This window comes from Ursus arctos, unplaced genomic scaffold (genome assembly GCF_023065955.2).
Source record: "Ursus arctos isolate Adak ecotype North America unplaced genomic scaffold, UrsArc2.0 scaffold_24, whole genome shotgun sequence".
Classification (NCBI taxonomy): domain Eukaryota; kingdom Metazoa; phylum Chordata; class Mammalia; order Carnivora; family Ursidae; genus Ursus; species Ursus arctos.
In genome coordinates this window covers 38947972-38964988 of record NW_026622919.1, presented here as the reverse complement: position 1 = coordinate 38964988, position 17017 = coordinate 38947972, and the positions used below count along the sequence as shown (strand labels likewise).

At 36.8% G+C, this 17017-nt stretch overlaps 1 protein-coding gene across 3 annotated transcripts in view; it reads left to right on the top strand.

Annotated features, from left to right (window-relative positions):
- The window catches only part of SUZ12 (SUZ12 polycomb repressive complex 2 subunit), a 42462-nt gene that overhangs the window by 22824 nt on the left and 2621 nt on the right, over positions 1-17017 (top strand). For all 3 annotated transcript variants that reach the window (XM_048224028.2, XM_026517658.4, XM_026517657.4), the window contains 8 exons: positions 709-802; positions 6092-6197; positions 9901-10078; positions 12277-12368; positions 12578-12721; positions 13367-13524; positions 13922-14120; positions 14383-14462. In XM_048224028.2, the coding sequence (XP_048079985.1) occupies positions 709-802; positions 6092-6197; positions 9901-10078; positions 12277-12368; positions 12578-12721; positions 13367-13524; positions 13922-14120; positions 14383-14462 (1051 nt within the window). The remainder of the gene's footprint in view (positions 1-708; positions 803-6091; positions 6198-9900; positions 10079-12276; positions 12369-12577; positions 12722-13366; positions 13525-13921; positions 14121-14382; positions 14463-17017) is intronic.

Genomic DNA, 17017 nt, shown 5'->3' with positions numbered 1-17017 from the left:
AGGAAACGTATTTCATATGGTAAAAAAAATATATATTGAACACTGGATGGAGAAGACTGGTATTTCAGATTAGTCTCTTGGCAAACAAAACAATGAATTCATTCCTCCCCCCCCACACACAACATTTTATTGTGAAAAATTTCATATGTATATGACCGTCGAAAGACTTTTATATAGTAAACATCTGTCTACCCACTGCTTAGATTCTGTAAGATTTTATTATATTTGCTTATCACGTATCTATCCCTCTGTCTTCCCAAAAGTTCTGAATCTACCCTTGAGGTAATCATTCAGCCTACATATAAGTGCTGGGAATACAAAGATCATTAAAACGTTAGTCGTATCCACCAGAAGCTCACAAAAGCTGACCTGGAGTGCAGAGATAGATATAAATCATTGTAGCACCATGATGAACGGTATAGTAGAGGTGTACGTGAAGTTCAGTGGAGAGGCACCTTTGGGGAAATAATCTTTGAGTCTTTGAAGTACCTTTGAAGTTTTTGAAAAGTAACCATAAGTGAGGATTTTTTTCTCCTTTCCTAGTAAGGACATACACATATGGTAAAACACAAACTTGAGGAGCTTAAGTCTGGACATGATACCACAGCTTAATTATAATTTGTACCTAATTTGGGATAAGGGACCATATTGTAAAAAAGACCTTTGTGTTTGAATATTTGACTCATAAGAAATGTTTGTGAAATTCAGATGTCAATGAAGAACTTCCAGCTAGAAGAAAACGAAATCGTGAAGATGGGGAAAAGACATTTGTTGCACAAATGACAGTATTTGATAAAAACAGGTAATGTTGTTGGACAAGTGAGGTTCCCATAATGTTCTAGAAATGTTTTTATTCTGAAGTATAATATAGTGGTGATATTTCTTTGCCTTTGTTTCTCTTTATTCTTAAAAATGATAAAACAAGTTTGTAAATACTGAATTTTTCTCTTTGTCACATAGAAAGCAATAAACATGGACGAGTTGCTATTCAGATGGCTCAGTTAAGATTGTTTATTAGCCATGTCACTTCTGAGTGTCTGCTCTTTGTGAGACACTGTTCTAGGCAGTGAAAAGGCAACAAAATCCCTGCCTTTATGGGGCTTAACTTCTAGTGGAAGAAACAGACACCACCACCCAAAAAGTATATCAACTCACTATTGGTGAGTGCTGTGAAGAAAAAGAGAATAAATGCTTGTTTTGCAGAGAAAGGTCTAAGAGAAGGTAATATTTGAAAGAGACCTGAATGAAGTAGGCCCTGTGCAAATCTTGAGGTTATGTATTTACTTAAAAAATTAAGGAAGAAATCTGTGTGTCGTCATCATGTGGCTCTGTGCATTTGGCACAGGGTAGGGTAGCAGAGAACACCTGGATTTGTCATCATCTCTCTAGTCTTTTCACTGGGGAGTGAAGCATCTTTGTGCCAATAAAAGAACATCTAGGAGGCAAAGGCAGCATTCTTTTTTGACAGGATCGGAGAATGTGCCATGAGTTCTTATTTCTGGCTTCTTGCTGGCAGTTAACACAGTTCACTGTTAGGCATAGGAGGAAGAGGCAAGTAAAGCAATTAGTACTACTCTTTAAAAAGTAGTGTTGCTTATTAGCCACCAGGTAAAGAATGTTACAGGGCTTTTAATAGGAAAGCAAAGATGGTTAGGAATAATGCCGTAAATGCTGGCTACTGTATTGCTGTATTGTCTTAGGAGAAATCACTTAGTATTTCTATTAGACTGTATCAGTGTATATTAAACCAATATAGTGTCTTTTTGAAGTCGGAAATTTGTAGGTTAGAGATTTAAATGGGAAACAATAGAAATGTGTTTTAGGAGATGGTAGTTATGTATATGGGAGAAGCAACTAGGATGTGACACGGTGGGCTTCATTGATGTTGGTCAGTGTTCTGTTTTAGGCAGCATGGGGGTGGATATGTTCTTTTTAAAATTCTTTCTGCCTTATACATGTATTAACATATTCCTTACTGCTTTCTATTTAATGAATGAAAGTACCAAGTAGAAACCATGGGAGAATTTCCCCCTGATTATTTTGAAAAATTCTAAATTATAAAAAAAGTCAAACAATATAGATGGATCATTAATACCCACATATCCTTCACTTAGATTCATCAGTCATTAACATCTTATCACATTTGCTTATTTGTGAGTGTGTAGTTTATTCTTGTGCTTAACCATTTGAAAGTTAGATCGTGACACTCTACTTCATTCTTCACTCCTAAACATTTCAGTATGTATCTCCTAAAAACAAGGACAGTTTCCTTCATAACCACAATGCACCTGTCATACTCAGGACCTTCAACGTAACACAACACATACTATCCCCTGTCGACCACAATAACGCCCCTTGTAGCTGTCCCACCCCCACCCCAAGGGTTGTGATCTGTAGCAAATTGCCAGATCTATTCAGTCTCCTCCTGTTTGGGAAAGTTCTCCAACCCTTTGTTTTCTCTTTTTCTTTATGCCTTTTGTGACACTTTTTATTGTTGTTAATTATAATTTGTATATTGCTTTTTTTTTTTTTACATTGAAGTATAGTTGACACATGATATTCCTTTCAGGTGTACAACATAGTGACTCCAACAATTCCGTACATTTTGCAGTGCTCACCACAATAAGTGTAGTCACCATAGAAAGTTATCACGGTATTATTGACTGTATTCCGTACGTCGTACTTCTCATCCTGTGACTTCTTTATAACTGGAAGTTTTTTTGTTTTTTTTTTAAAGATTTTATTTATTTATTCGACAGAGATAAAGACAGCCAGCGAGAGAGGGAACACAAGCAGGGGGAGTGGGAGAGGAAGAAGCAGGCTCATAGTGGAGGAGCCTGATGTGGGGCTCGATCCCAGAACGCCGGGATCACGCCCTGAGCCGAAGGCAGACGCTTAACTGCTGTGCCACCCAGGCGCCCCTATAACTGGAAGTTTTTACCTCCTAATCCCCTTCACCCATTTTGTTTGTCCCCCATACTCCTCCCCTTTGGCAACCACTAGTTTGTTTTCCATATTTATGAGTCTGTGTCTTTCTCTTTTCATTGTTATTTGTGACACTTTTTAAAAGTACAGGCCTGTAGTTTTGCAAAATGTCTCTCAGTTTAGGATTAGATTCAGATTGAACATTTGGGGTGGGGTACACTGAATGGTAATGTGTTCTTTATGTATATCACACACGCAGGTAAAAGTAGGTTTGATCACTTGGTTAAAGTTGTGGTCACAGTATTTCTCCATTGTAACGGTATCTTTTCCCTTTAATTAATTAATATGTAATCTCTGTGGTAATTTCAGTTTCAGCTGGGTAAATGTCCGTTTTCTCCCCAACAACCTTTCACCCAGTAGTTTAGCATCCATCAATGATTCTTGCTTGAAAAAATTATTATTCCTATGGCAGTTGCCAAAATGTTAACATTCTATCATTTCTTCCATGTTTATAGGCATGTCTTCTATAAATAGAAGAGCATTCCTCTTCTCAACTTACTTTTAATCAGTATTTAAGAAGAAACCCATTTTTATTCATTCTGCTTTAATCTACTCATGTTGTTACTCATTTTAATGCTCAAGTTGTCCCAAATTTAGTCAGGGGGAGCCCCTCTAAACAGGGTCCTATATGGCTTTTTTACTTACTTTTATTTATTTTTTGTTTTTCCTTATTTTCTGAATAGTAAGATACCCCAGACTTATATTCTCCCTCTCCTACTTCTGCTCGGAATTGGCCATTTCTTCAGAGTCTTGATTCCTTTTTTTGTTTGTTTGTTTTAAAGATTTTATTTATTAGAGAGCAAGCATGTGCAAGTGTGAACTAGGGGAGTACCAGAGTGGGAGGGAGAAAATCTCAAGCGGGCTCTGCTCAGTGTGGAGCCCGACATGGGGGTTGGGCTCAATCTCATGACCCTGAGATCATGACCTGAGCTGAAACCAAGAGTTAGATGCTTAACTGACTGAGCCATCCAGGCGTCCCCCCACCCCTTGTCTTTTTTATTTTAAGTGGGCTCCACACTGTGGAACCCCATGAAAGATTTATTTTTTTAAGTAATCTCTACACCCAGCATGGGGCTTGAACTCACAACCTCAGGATCAAGAGTTGCATGTACTTCTGACTGAGCCAGACAGGCGCTTCTAGTCTTGATTCCTTTCAATGGAGGAAAAGTACTTACAAGCTGAGATCCGAGGAGTTAGATGTGTAAAGTTTTTTTTTTATAATCTCAGAGAAGTTAAAGTCTCCTTAAAGAATGACCACAATTCAAAAGTTGTATAGAAAAAGTATGAAATACCGAGCAAAATTAAAAATTTATTCTGATTGGGGGCGCCTGGGTGGCGCAGTCGTTAAGCATCTGCCTTCGGCTCAGGGCGTGATCCCAGCGTTCTGGGATCGAGCCCCACATCAGGCTCCTCTGCTAGGAGCCTGCTTCTTCCTCTCCCATTCCCCCTGCTTGTATTCTCTCTCTCGCTGGCTGTCTCTATCTCTGTCAAATAAAAAAATAAAATCTTTAAAAAAAAAATATTCTGAAAACGAAGTCCTCTTAAGCTAAATCAAAAAAATGACAAGGGAGAATTAATTTCAACTCCTATTAAAGATTGATGTCTCATTTTTTAAATATAAGATCATACCCATTAAGAAAAATCCCACAGCCCAATAGAAGCTTGAGCAAGAGATAAAATAAAAATGTTTACGAAAAAGGAAAATATATGTGTTTCTTAAACATTTAAAAGATAAGACATCTGAATATAAAAGTACACTGAGACGTCATTTTTTCACTTACCAGTTTGGCAGAGATCAAAAAACTGATAAAGCACTGTTGATGAGGCTGTGGGGAAAAAAGGGCCTCCTCATGCATTACAGGTAGGAGAGTAAATTGGGTTGTAGCTGTCAAACGTACAACTATAAAATAGAATATTATGTAGCCATATAAATGAATGAGGGAAGCTTCATTTCAGTTTAGAAGTATATGAATGTATTATTACCTATACACATACATAAAAATAGCTTTTTAAAATGTTAAGTTTGAATAGCTTTACTGCTATACTGTTGAAGTAGAATAAATTCAGGGCGCACAGCATAAAGATGAAAATTCTCAAGTCTCAAAATCATTTGGTATTAAGATCAGACTTAGAGATAGACTGCCCAGATTCAGTTGCTAGTGCTGGCTACTTACTGTGTCATCCTAAGGCAAGCTACTTAATCCCTCTGCCTCAGTTTCTTCTTCTGAAAAGTGGAGTAATCTTCATAGAGTTGGGAAGATTAAATGAAACATGTGAAGTCTTTCAAATAATGCCTGGCACATAGTAAGCACTCAATAAATGTTAGCTGTTACCACCTAACAGAACTATTCCAAGACTGAGGAAGAGAAGCCAGATTCTTGTGACATACAATTAATTATTGAGCATGGTTGAAGAATGGTGTTTAGGGTAGTAGTGTTACCAGTGTTTAAAGGTATGAAAAAAATAATACAAACTGTATGTACACACACATATATGTACACGTACATTAAAACTAAACTGTGAGTATGGGCATAATTCTTTCATTCAATTGGTATTTCATTCATTTATTCATCAATGAAATGTTTATTGAGCACCTATATGTGCCAGGTGCCCCCAGGATCTTATAGTTACCAGAGTCACAGTCATCAAGTTTACTGGTCATGAATGAAAGTCAAGAATTCTAGTTCAAATTTCTTCAGTAGTCAGAAATAACAGGCATAATTCTTAGTGGTTACCTAAGGCAAGTATTGTAACACTGTTGTTATCCCATTTTCTTAAAGTATAAAGCTTACACTCATGCTTTATACTTAATGTTTAAAATTTACCAAGTTTTGAGAATTTAGGCATATATTAAACGTTAGTATAAGAAGTTATGTCTGAGTAGCTACAGTAATGAAATAATTCTCTAGTAGTAATAGCTATTAGTGCAGATCATTAAAATTGCTTTTGTCAGGAATGGAGAGTAGGTATATTTCAAAATTTTGTTGGGTATGTAAGCTAGTTTATAAATTTAATAAATGCTTTTTAGTGTAAATCTGAAGATATAGAATTTGTGTACTTACAATAATACACAGGTTACTTTAAAGTGTATGTGTTTGTCTAACAGGCGCTTACAGCTTTTAGATGGGGAATATGAAGTAGCCATGCAGGAAATGGAAGAATGTCCAATAAGCAAGAAAAGAGCAACATGGGAGACTATTCTTGATGGGAAGGTATGGACTGCTTAGAAGGTGGAGCACGTTATAGTCATGAACTCCCATTTTTGATTGATGTTTTCTTTCCCAGATGCAAATTCATGTTGGAAGTAAAGAGTCCTTTGTTTTTATACTTTGAAATATACAAGTAAAGATTACCTAGTCAGAGTATTCAATGGAAAGCACCGCCCTTGGAGCCAGACTGCCAGGTTCAGATCTCCACTCCTAGCTGTGTGGCATGCTGGCAAGTTATTTAAGCTTTTGTGTCTCAGTTTGCTTATCTAGAAAACGAGGCATAGAATTGATGTATTAAATGAAATAAATATGCTTAGCACCGTGCCTGGCATAAAATAAGTGCTCAATAAATGTTAACTACAATTGTACCTGAAACCAGTAGTACACTATGTGTTAGCTAATTTGAATTAAGGACAACAACAACAGATTGTTGTAAATCCTGCTCATAGTTACAGCAGGCAACATACGATGACCAATAATACATTTGTCAAGAAATCTGCAGAACTTATATGAATCATACTTAAAGTAACTTTTCTAAGAGACTTAAAAGAATAAATACATTTCTTGGGTAGGCAGATGCAACAGAATAATGACGTCATTTATTTCCAAATACGTTAGGTCAGTGTGCCATCACAAGCAAAATCTTGGGATTTTTTTTTTTTAAGCCTTAAAATTAGTCTCAAGTTAACCTAAGACAGTGTGTAATAATAGTAAGGAGTATTGTGAAAGTTTTCTAAGAACATTTACTTAACGGATAGTAGAACATACTATACAAGTAAAAAAAAAAAACAAAACCTTAAATTGTATGGTAAACATAGGAATTGTATTCCTAAACATAGGAATACATGAGTGGATCACTGAAGCATTGTTTTAAAATAGTTTCATGTACATTTGGACGTTAGTCTGTGATAAAATTGGTATTAGATCTGTGTGGGGAAGACCATTCATTGTGAAGAACTGGTGGCTAGCCATCTGGAAATAAACTTAGACCTCATAAATTCCAGAAGACTCATAAATGTAAAAATTAACATTACATATAACTTCAGAAAAAACTGTAGGTGAATATTAATATCTTAATATGAAGAAAACTCTTGTAAGTATGATGCAAAAGTTAGCATAAAATAACTGATGAAAGTGAATCATTTCTCCACTGTAAAAATCTAAAGTTAAAAACATGATAGGCCAGGGAAAAAAGTAACATACAAAAAGCTAAAGTGAATGTGTTATTTTATAAATCAACAAGAAAAATAAGCAATCTAATTAGAAAAATGGTTAAAGGACAATCAAGCAATTCTTAAGGCAACAAGTATAGATGAACCAGTAAGCTTTTAAAAAGACGTTCAGCCTTATTAGTATTCAAAGACATGTAAATAAAATCAGAGATAGTACTTTACTAATTTGACAAAAAGATTGACCGTTTCTGGTTGGAGATGTGAGGACACATATTCTCACATAATGCTTCAATGTGAGAATAACTGGGGACAGCCTTACTGGAGGGCAGGCTGGCAACATGGATGGCATTTTAAATTGTGTTTATAGGCATTAGCAATTGAGCCCAGTTCCTCAATTTTGTCACAAGGTGTTACTGGTTAACTGAAAAGATGTAGGTAACAGATCCTGTCAAAAATTTTTAAGTAGTGAGAAATGGAAATATCTCAAATCTAAAAAGATAGTCATTAAAAAGAACAGTACGTTGACAAGATTTCCATGGTATTTAGTTTTTACTTACTAGTATACACATTCCTACTTTTTCTAAAATTAATGGTTACCTCTAGGTGATGTGATTTAAAATTTGTTTTCTTATGCTTATCTGTAGTGTTTGAATTTCATGCAGGTGTTCATTATGTTTTAAATTTCTTATTTAAGTTTTTATTCACAAGAAAATAAGAATTATATGAGCTGTTGGTTTTTCCCAAGAAATTGAAACAATATGATATGGGCATCCCTTTAAAGTCAGAGCATTTAGATATGGTTCTTTTTAAAAGCTTTGTGGTATTCTTTTAAAAATAAATGTTCCGTAATTTACTAAACCAATGCTATTTTAATGGATAATACAGTTATATTAAATTTTTTTACCTTTTCACAAATGTGAATATACTAGTACATGTATCTTTATGCATTGCAGTTATTTTTATGCAGTAAATACCTAGATATGGAGAGACTTACTTTTTCAAAACTGGTTTATAAAAGCACACTTTTACTTCACTTCTGTCCAGAATCATAGTTTTAAGAGGATTATTTGTAATAAAGATGTAGGAGTTTAGGCTTGTATGGCAGTAAAATACAGGTTTCTTTTTTTTTTTCCCCTAAGATTTTGTCAGAGAGAGAGAGAAAGAGAGAGCACCAGCAGAGGGAGCTGCAGGCAGAGGGAGAAGCAGGCTCACTGAGCAAGGAGCCTGATATGGGACTCGATCCCAGGACCCTGGGATCATGACCTGAGCTGAAGGCAGGAGCTTAACTGACTGAGGCATCCAGGCGTCCCTCTTTTTTTTTTAAGATTTTATTTATGTGAATGCGCACGAGTGGGGGTTGGGGAGGGGCAGAGGGAGAAGCAGACTCCCCGCTGAGCAGGGAGCCTGACTCAGGACTCGATCCCAGGACCCTGGGATCATGACCTGAGCCGAAGGCAGGCGCTTAACTGACTGAGCCACCCAGGTGCCCCAATAAACAGGTTTCTATGGAATAGCATGAAAGCAGTCTTTCAGAAGATTATTTGGTCTTCTATATATGAATTGAGAAGTAAAAATTAGAAGGAGGAGAGCAGCTGAGATACTGTAATAAGAAGGTAGTAGGGATCTATACTTGGTGATTATATAAGAGAAAAGAAAACTAGGAGTCAGATGTAATTCTGAAGTTTTTAGTTTAGGGTCACTAGTAGAATGATAATGCTAGGAACAAAACTAATTATACCTGGGAAGGAAAGAAAATAGATTCATGTCTAAACATATTTTTGTTTAGGGTGACATTGATGTCATCCAAGTGGCAATGTCCAAGAGGCAGTTCAGATTACACAGTTTCGGAGCGCAAGTATGAAGACTGGACAATCAATTTGGGATCATCAGCCTAATAAGTAAATCCTTAAGGATAGGTGAGAGATTAGGGCAGATGGCTAAATGTTAGCTAGGAATTAAGGAGACCCCGAGAAGAGTCATCTTATTAGTGATTAGAGGTGGAGGAGGAAAGTTAAGAGAGTTCAGAGTCCCAAAACCCAAACAGGAGAAACAAGGACAACTGTCGTTGAAGCTGAAGAAGTCAGGGAGAATTACTAATTGCTCTAAGTGTTCAATTTACAAAAAGAAAGTACTTGGTCATCTAACAGGTTGCAAACTGGCAGGCTTTGGTTACCACAGTTTCTTTGTTGTTTTTTTTAAAACCATTTTTCATTGATTACCAACATGTAAGAATAGAAAGATTTCCCATGAGAACTTGGGTTTCTGACTTCTTTTGAAAAAATCTGAAAATCTGGCTGTGCTGGGGCTCTCTGCACATGGCAACAATTCATCCATTTAGGCAACCTGAGCTCTCTGGTACTTCAGTCTGTACTGCCTTTATATGTGCTTTACTTCCCTGGCCATCTTTGTAGGCATTTTAGGTTTTCAAATCTACGTTAATTTTATCATAATAGAGATCAGGAGGGATTGTTCCTATGATTTCTTTCAGTTCATTTTGTGGAACCTTCACTCTTTTCATACGTTTTCTGTTTTAGAGGCTGCCTCCATTTGAAACATTTTCTCAGGGACCTACATTGCAGTTCACTCTTCGTTGGACAGGAGAGACCAATGATAAATCGACCGCTCCTATTGCCAAGCCTCTTGCCACTAGAAATTCAGAGAGTCTTCATCAAGAAAACAAGCCTGGTTCAGTTAAACCTACTCAGACCATAGGTAAGAAACCATCGCTGTCAAAATAGTGCTTTGCAGGGGCGCTTGGCTGGCTCAGTTGGAAGAACAAGAGACTATTGGTCGCGGGATTGTGAGTTTGAGCCCCCACATTGGGTATAGAGGTTACCAGAAATAAATAAATAAACTTAAAATAATAATTAATAATGTTCTGCAGAGTTAGGACTTGGCTTCAGATTAATTTGTTTGCCGTTTGCTCTAATAATTGTTCTTTGGGAAATGTCAGCAGTTCTTTATGTTTTGTGACAGATGTATCTGGGAATTTTTAAAAAAAAACTTTAAAAGCATGATGAAACATATAGTATATATATAGCATATATGTATATATGTGCCATATGTTACATAATACCTTCAAATGAGGTCTATAGATAGCCTCATGTCAATTTAGGACAAGTTTTTCCACCAAATAAATTTCTCTGAAGCTCATGAGAAAAACAGTTGGTTTTCATACCTTTTTAGATTTTGCAACTGCAACTATATAAAGGGTTTTGGAACTGTATGCTTTTTATAATTCATGTAAAGATTTGTATATCTTGTAGGACTGAATTCAGTATTTCAGAGTGTTCTTACAGTTTTCGGGCTGGAAGAGGATCACCATAACTTGAATTTTACCAGGTTAAAATTTGCAGGAAATTTTTAGAGGAAAAACCCTTACAAATGGAGTTAACTCTGCTGGGTTAAGGCCCAGGTGCAGTGTAGTGTTCTTTCATCTTGTATCTGCCTGATGGGAACACTGCCCTCAATTGAGAGCATCTATGTGTTTTTATCTTTTTAAAGAAGACAGAAGGCTTAAGACAGCTGTCTTTGACATTGACCACTCATTGTGTGTAAGTTACCGTAACAGTCAAAGAGATGTAAGAAATGGCCTGTGTCAGGGCAAAGATTTCCCAAGTAAATTGTGGTCTGGGCACTTCTTAAAATACTCTGTGGCCAGTCTAATAGGTAAGTGTTTCAAAGAAACTGAGAAAGAAAGTTTTATATAAAATTGTCCATATGAAATGGTTAGTTATGTCAGGGAAAATAAAAACATTTTATTTTTAAGTCTGTAAAGAAATATACCAAATTATTAATGGCCATTATCTTTTAGATTTGGAGTGATACTAATACAATCATTTTTAATTTAATTTTTGTTAAACCAACACTTAGTGGATGTCTGCTCACTGTTGTGTACTGAAAATACAAAGACCAGTCAAAACCACCTCTGACCTCAAAGTGCTTAAAATATTATAGTGACTACATACAATTATTTGGGGTTACTTTCATAATGGTTTAGAATATAAGAGATGGGGCTTTTTTTAATTACTTTTTTTTTTTTTTTTTTTTGGAGGCTGGAGGAGAGAGAGATGGATTTTTTTTTTTTTAAGATTTTATTTATTCAACAGAGATAGAGACAGCCAGCGAGAGAGGGAACACAAGCACGGGGAGTGGGAGAGGAAGAAGCAGGCTCACAGCGGAGGAGCCTGATGTGGGGCTTGATCCCATAATGCTGGGATCACGCCCTGAGCCGAAGGCAGACGCTTAACCGCTGTGCCACCCAGGCGCCCCGAGAGATGGATTTTTAAAAGGGAAAAAAAATGGCTCCTGCCAGTGTAGACCTTAATAACTTGAGAATGAGAACAAAAATTGTTTTAAGTGGGGCACCTAGGTGGCTCATTTCATTAAGTGTCCAACTCCTGGTTTCGGCTTCCGGTCATGACCTCAGGGTAGTGAGATCAAGCCCCACATAGGGCTACGCACTCAACGTGGAGTCTGCTTTGGATTCTCTCTCCGTCTCCTTCTGCCACTCCTGCTTGCGTGCTCGTGTGCGCGCACGCTCTCAATAAATAAATCTTTTTTTTTTTTAAGATTTTATTTATTTGACAGAGAGACAGCCAGTGAGAGAGGGAACACAAGCAGGGGGAGTGGGAGAGGAGGAAGCAGGCTCCCAGCGGAAGAGCCTGATGTGGGGCTCCATCCCAGATCGCCGGGATCACGCCCTGAGCCGAAGGCAGACGCTTAAGGACTGCGCTACCTAGGCGCCCCTCAATAAATAAATCTTTAAAAAATAAAATTAAAAAAAATTGTGTTAAGTACCATAGGTAGAAGTCTTTGATAACTTTAATGTTTAATTAGTTTTGCAAGATACATTATTTCACTTTTTATAAGCACATATTTGCATTAAATATAAAAGTATATATTTTCAGCTGTTAAAGAATCATTGAATACAGACCTACAAACAAGAAAAGAAAAAGATACTTCAAATGAAAACCGACAAAAATTAAGAATATTTTATCAGGTAAACATAGCTGGCCCTTCTTTTTTAAGTTATCATGAAATGCCTTTGTTTTGCATGTTACATCCGGAATATTTTGGCATATTTAAATGAAAAGAATGTCTCTAAATTGGTTTTCTTTTTTGTTTTAACTATTTCTAAAGGTGATGTTGAAACAAAATATCTTGAGATGTTTAAGTTAGTGATTTTCTTTTTTGTTTTTTATTTTAAAGTTCCTTTATAACAATAATACAAGACAACAAACTGAAGCAAGAGATGACCTCCATTGCCCGTGGTGTACCCTGAACTGCCGCAAACTTTATAGCTTACTCAAGCATCTTAAACTCTGCCACAGCAGGTTTATCTTCAATTATGTTGTAAGTAACTTTTCTTGTTTCTCTTACCAATAAGATAAAAGACAATCTGACTTTGAAAAACTGTGCTTCTTGGGGCGCCTGGGTGGCTCAGTTTAGTGTCTGCCTTCAGCTCAGGTCATGAGCCCCATGGTGGGCTCTCTGCTCAGCAGGAAGCCTGCTTCTCCCCTCTCCCTTTGCAGCTCCCCCTGCTTGTGCTCTCTGTCAAATAAATAAAATCTTTAAAAACAATAAAAATAATAAATTGTGCTTCTGCACAAAATGCCAAAATCTTTGCATTTGATGGATTGCCGTACGTATGAATTACAGTGATTCAGTTTACATATATTTGCATAGCGCACCTATGCTGACTTACTAGTCCTCACATCAGCTCTTTGAATTAAGTGGTGATTTCTTTGTTCTTACTCAAACAAGAAGTAATTTGTACAAAGTTACCAAGCCAGTAAATGTCACAGCCAGGACTTCAACACAAATCTTGTTGACTCCAGGTCTTCTGACTCCCTGTCCCCATTCAAGGATTCGTGGCTCATTTTAGTGCTCAAAACATTAAGAGCCGCAAGTACTTCTTAATTAATTAGAGTGGTAGTTATTTAGGGTAGGGATAACTAATATTCCCTTATTCTAAGCATCTTGCCATTCTTGTTACAGTATCATCCAAAAGGTGCTAGGATAGATGTTTCTATCAACGAGTGTTATGACGGCTCCTATGCAGGAAATCCTCAGGATATTCATCGCCAACCTGGATTTGCTTTTAGTCGCAATGGACCAGTAAAGAGAACACCTATCACACATATTCTTGTGTGCAGGTAGGTAAAAAGGTCATGCAAGAAAACTTATTCTCTGGCTTTTATTGGTGATGATGGAGGCACAGAAGAGAGCCAGACAGAGCTACTGTTTAGGGTGGGAATCATTATTTCAGATTATTAGCTAAGTGTCTGGTGTTACGGTATACTGTTTTATAACCCTCCTCAGCTCCTGTAGTGATTTTCTCACTTCCTCCTTAGAACTTTTCCTATGTCTTACATGTTAATGTCACTACCTCTACAGTGGTTAGAGGGATTAAAGAATTCTCCCAGTGGAAGTTACTGCGTGCATGCCTAGGAAGGAACCTGTACCAGAGGAATGTACTCTATTTGAGAGGTGCGAAATAGAAAGAATCCTATCCCTGTCACTTAACATTACATCAACATTTCTTTTCATCAGACCAAAACGAACAAAAGCAAGCATGTCTGAATTTCTTGAATCTGAAGATGGAGAAGTAGAACAGCAGCGAACGTATAGTAGTGGACACAACCGGCTGTATTTCCATAGTGATACTTGTTTACCTCTCCGTCCCCAAGAAATGGAAGTAGATAGTGAAGATGAAAAAGATCCTGAATGGCTAAGAGAAAAAACCATTACAGTGAGTATTACTGTTATCACCACTGATCGTGATTTTAGAATCTTAGATGAAGTGATTCATGTTTAAAGACTATTAGTTGTTTAATATGAATTAAACTCTTAACTTAGTGTAAAGGACCTCTTTCTAAATGAAGGAATTAATTACAAAAATTGTTTTTGATATTCTCATAATTTTTTCTTAGAAATACCAATTTTGTTTTTTCTGTATTTAATAGGTATTTTTTCTTTTTCTTTCTTTCTTTCTTTCTTTTTTTTTTTTTTAGCAAATCGAGGAATTTTCTGATGTTAACGAAGGAGAGAAAGAAGTGATGAAACTGTGGAATCTCCATGTCATGAAGCATGGGTAGGGTATTTCTAAATTTAAACATTCCATTTCCTTTATGCTCTTCTTGCTGCTTCACATTCTGTAAATCTGTGTTTGAATCTTACTTAAAGTTCCGTTGGCTTAGGGTTGCCTGGGTGGCTCAGTTGGTTAAGTGTCCAACTCTTGATTTTGGCTAAGGTCATGATCTCAGGGTTGTGCAGTCAAGCCCTGTACAGTCAAGCTCTGCACTCAGTGCGAAGCCTGCTTAAGATTCTCCGTTTCCCCTCTCCCCCAAAAAATAATAAAATTCCATTAGCTTAGATACAGTGTGCCCTAAATCTTACCCTAATCCAAAGTATTATAACTGCAGAAAGAAAAATGGTTTTATGTAAGAAAGGTGTTAGCTCTAACAGCAGTTTTCACTTCCAATATGTCCCTTTTTTTTAATAACCCAGTTTTCATTTATTTTTTTGCCAAGGATTAAATATTATGTCCCTTGCTACACACCTGGAAATCCTAAAAATTGCTTATCACACTATTATTATAGTTTTTTTAAATTGCTTAATTCTTGAGAATAAAATATAAGTAGATTTTCTGATTTCTTACTACCATGACATAGAGGTCAGGGTAGAACAGTACGTATTTCTTGTGCTACTGTGGCTCGAAGTATCTTCCAAAGTGTTTTTCATGCAGATCTGCCTCCTCCTCTGTGTGTGAACTATTTGCCTGTCAATAACATATATTTTTCTTCTATACCTTCATTATTATTGGGTCCTCATTTAAGGTTTTCTTCTATAGCACAAGCAGCCAAAGTTTTTTCATTTATAATGAAATAAATGGTAAGGGGCACTTTTATTTCTTTACTCTTAGGAAGTAAAGAGGAATTGGTGCATAAGTTCCAGCCCAGATGTCTGGCGTTGCATGGGCCATAGCCTTTTTTTATACACTGCCTTAAGCTAAGAATAGTCTCCACATTTTTGGTGGGTTGGAAAAAAAAAAAAAGAGGAAGACAACAGATCACATATGGCTTGCAAAGCCTATAATGTTTACTTATCTAGCCTTTTACAGAAAATGTTTGGTCCCTGGTGTAGTCATTAAAACTCAGGAGTAATTTCTGTATTTCAAAACTTAGGTTAAGTCTGTTTTTTCTTTTGTCTTACTGGGTCAGTTTCAAGATGTAATTTTAGTCCTACCATTACTTTACTGGGTTCTGTTTTCATTCCTTAATCTAACTCGGTTAGCATAACAACTGTTGGGGTTCATACTATGCTAGCATTATAAAGTGGCAGGTAGTTGGGTAAACTTTGGATTTCAGAATATCTGCAGGCAGGCCTTACAGACTTTGTTGGGACTCTCAGTTTCAGTGGGTAATGAGCAGCCATTCTCCTGTTTGGTTTAATTTGATTTTTTCAAATTTAATCATTGTGGGTGCACCCTACTTGCTTTCTATCAACACAGCCATGCTGTACCACATTTGTTGTGACATCTTCAGTTTTTTTTTAATGTGGCTTTTTTCCCGTTTAATTGAAAAATAATTGGCATACATCGCTGTGTAAGTAAGTTTAAGACATACTGTATGATGGTTTGATTTACATTTATTGTGAAATGATTACAATAGATTCAGCTAACATCCTCTTATATAGATACAGTAAAGTAACTGCAGAAAGAAAAATGGTTTTATGGGGCGCCTGGGTGGCACAGCGGTTAAGCGTCTGCCTTCGGCTCAGGGCGTGATCCCGGCGTTATGGGATCGAGCCCCACATCAGGCTCTTCTGCTATGAGCCTGCTTCTTCCTCTCCCACTCCCCCTGCTTGTGTTCCCTCTCTCGCTGGCTGTCTCTCTCTCTGTTAAATAAATAAATAAAATCTTAAAAAAAAAATGGTTTTATGTAAGAAAGGGTTAGCTCTAACAGCAGTTTCCACTTGAAATATGTCCCTTTTTTAAAATGGCCCGATTTTCACTTATTGCCAAGGATTAAAAAAATAGTATGTACCTTGCTACAATACCTCGAAATCCTGTTGTGATTTCTCCTTGTGTTGAGAACTCTTACTATTTATTTACTCTTCTAACAACTTTGCTGTATACCGTACAGCAGTGTTAGCTGTTGTCATGATGTTGTACATTATACCCCAGTACTTTATCTGATAACTGGAAGTTTGTACCTTTTGGACACCTTCCTCCAGTCTTTCCTCCTCCCACTTCCTGCCTCTGGTACCCCACAAGTTTGATCTATGAGTTTTGTTACTGTTTTTCAAATTTATTTTTTTAAGTAATCTCTGCACCCATCATGGGGCTCAAACTCACGACCCAGAGATCAAGAGTCTCACGCTTGACCAACCGAGCCAGCCAGGCACCTCTGTTTTTTTAGATTCCACATATAAGTGAGATCATATGGTTTTTGTCCTTCTGTCTGGCTTAGGGTAATGCTTTCAAGATCCATCCATATTGTCACAATGTGGCATATTCGTTTCTTTAAACATTCTCCATGAAGTGAAAATGCAGAGAAACACTGCTTCTGAAATAGGAAAGTATGTCAAGGTCAAGAGAGAGACTAAAGGAGGGGAGTGTATATGTAGAAAGTTCATGAAAGTGCT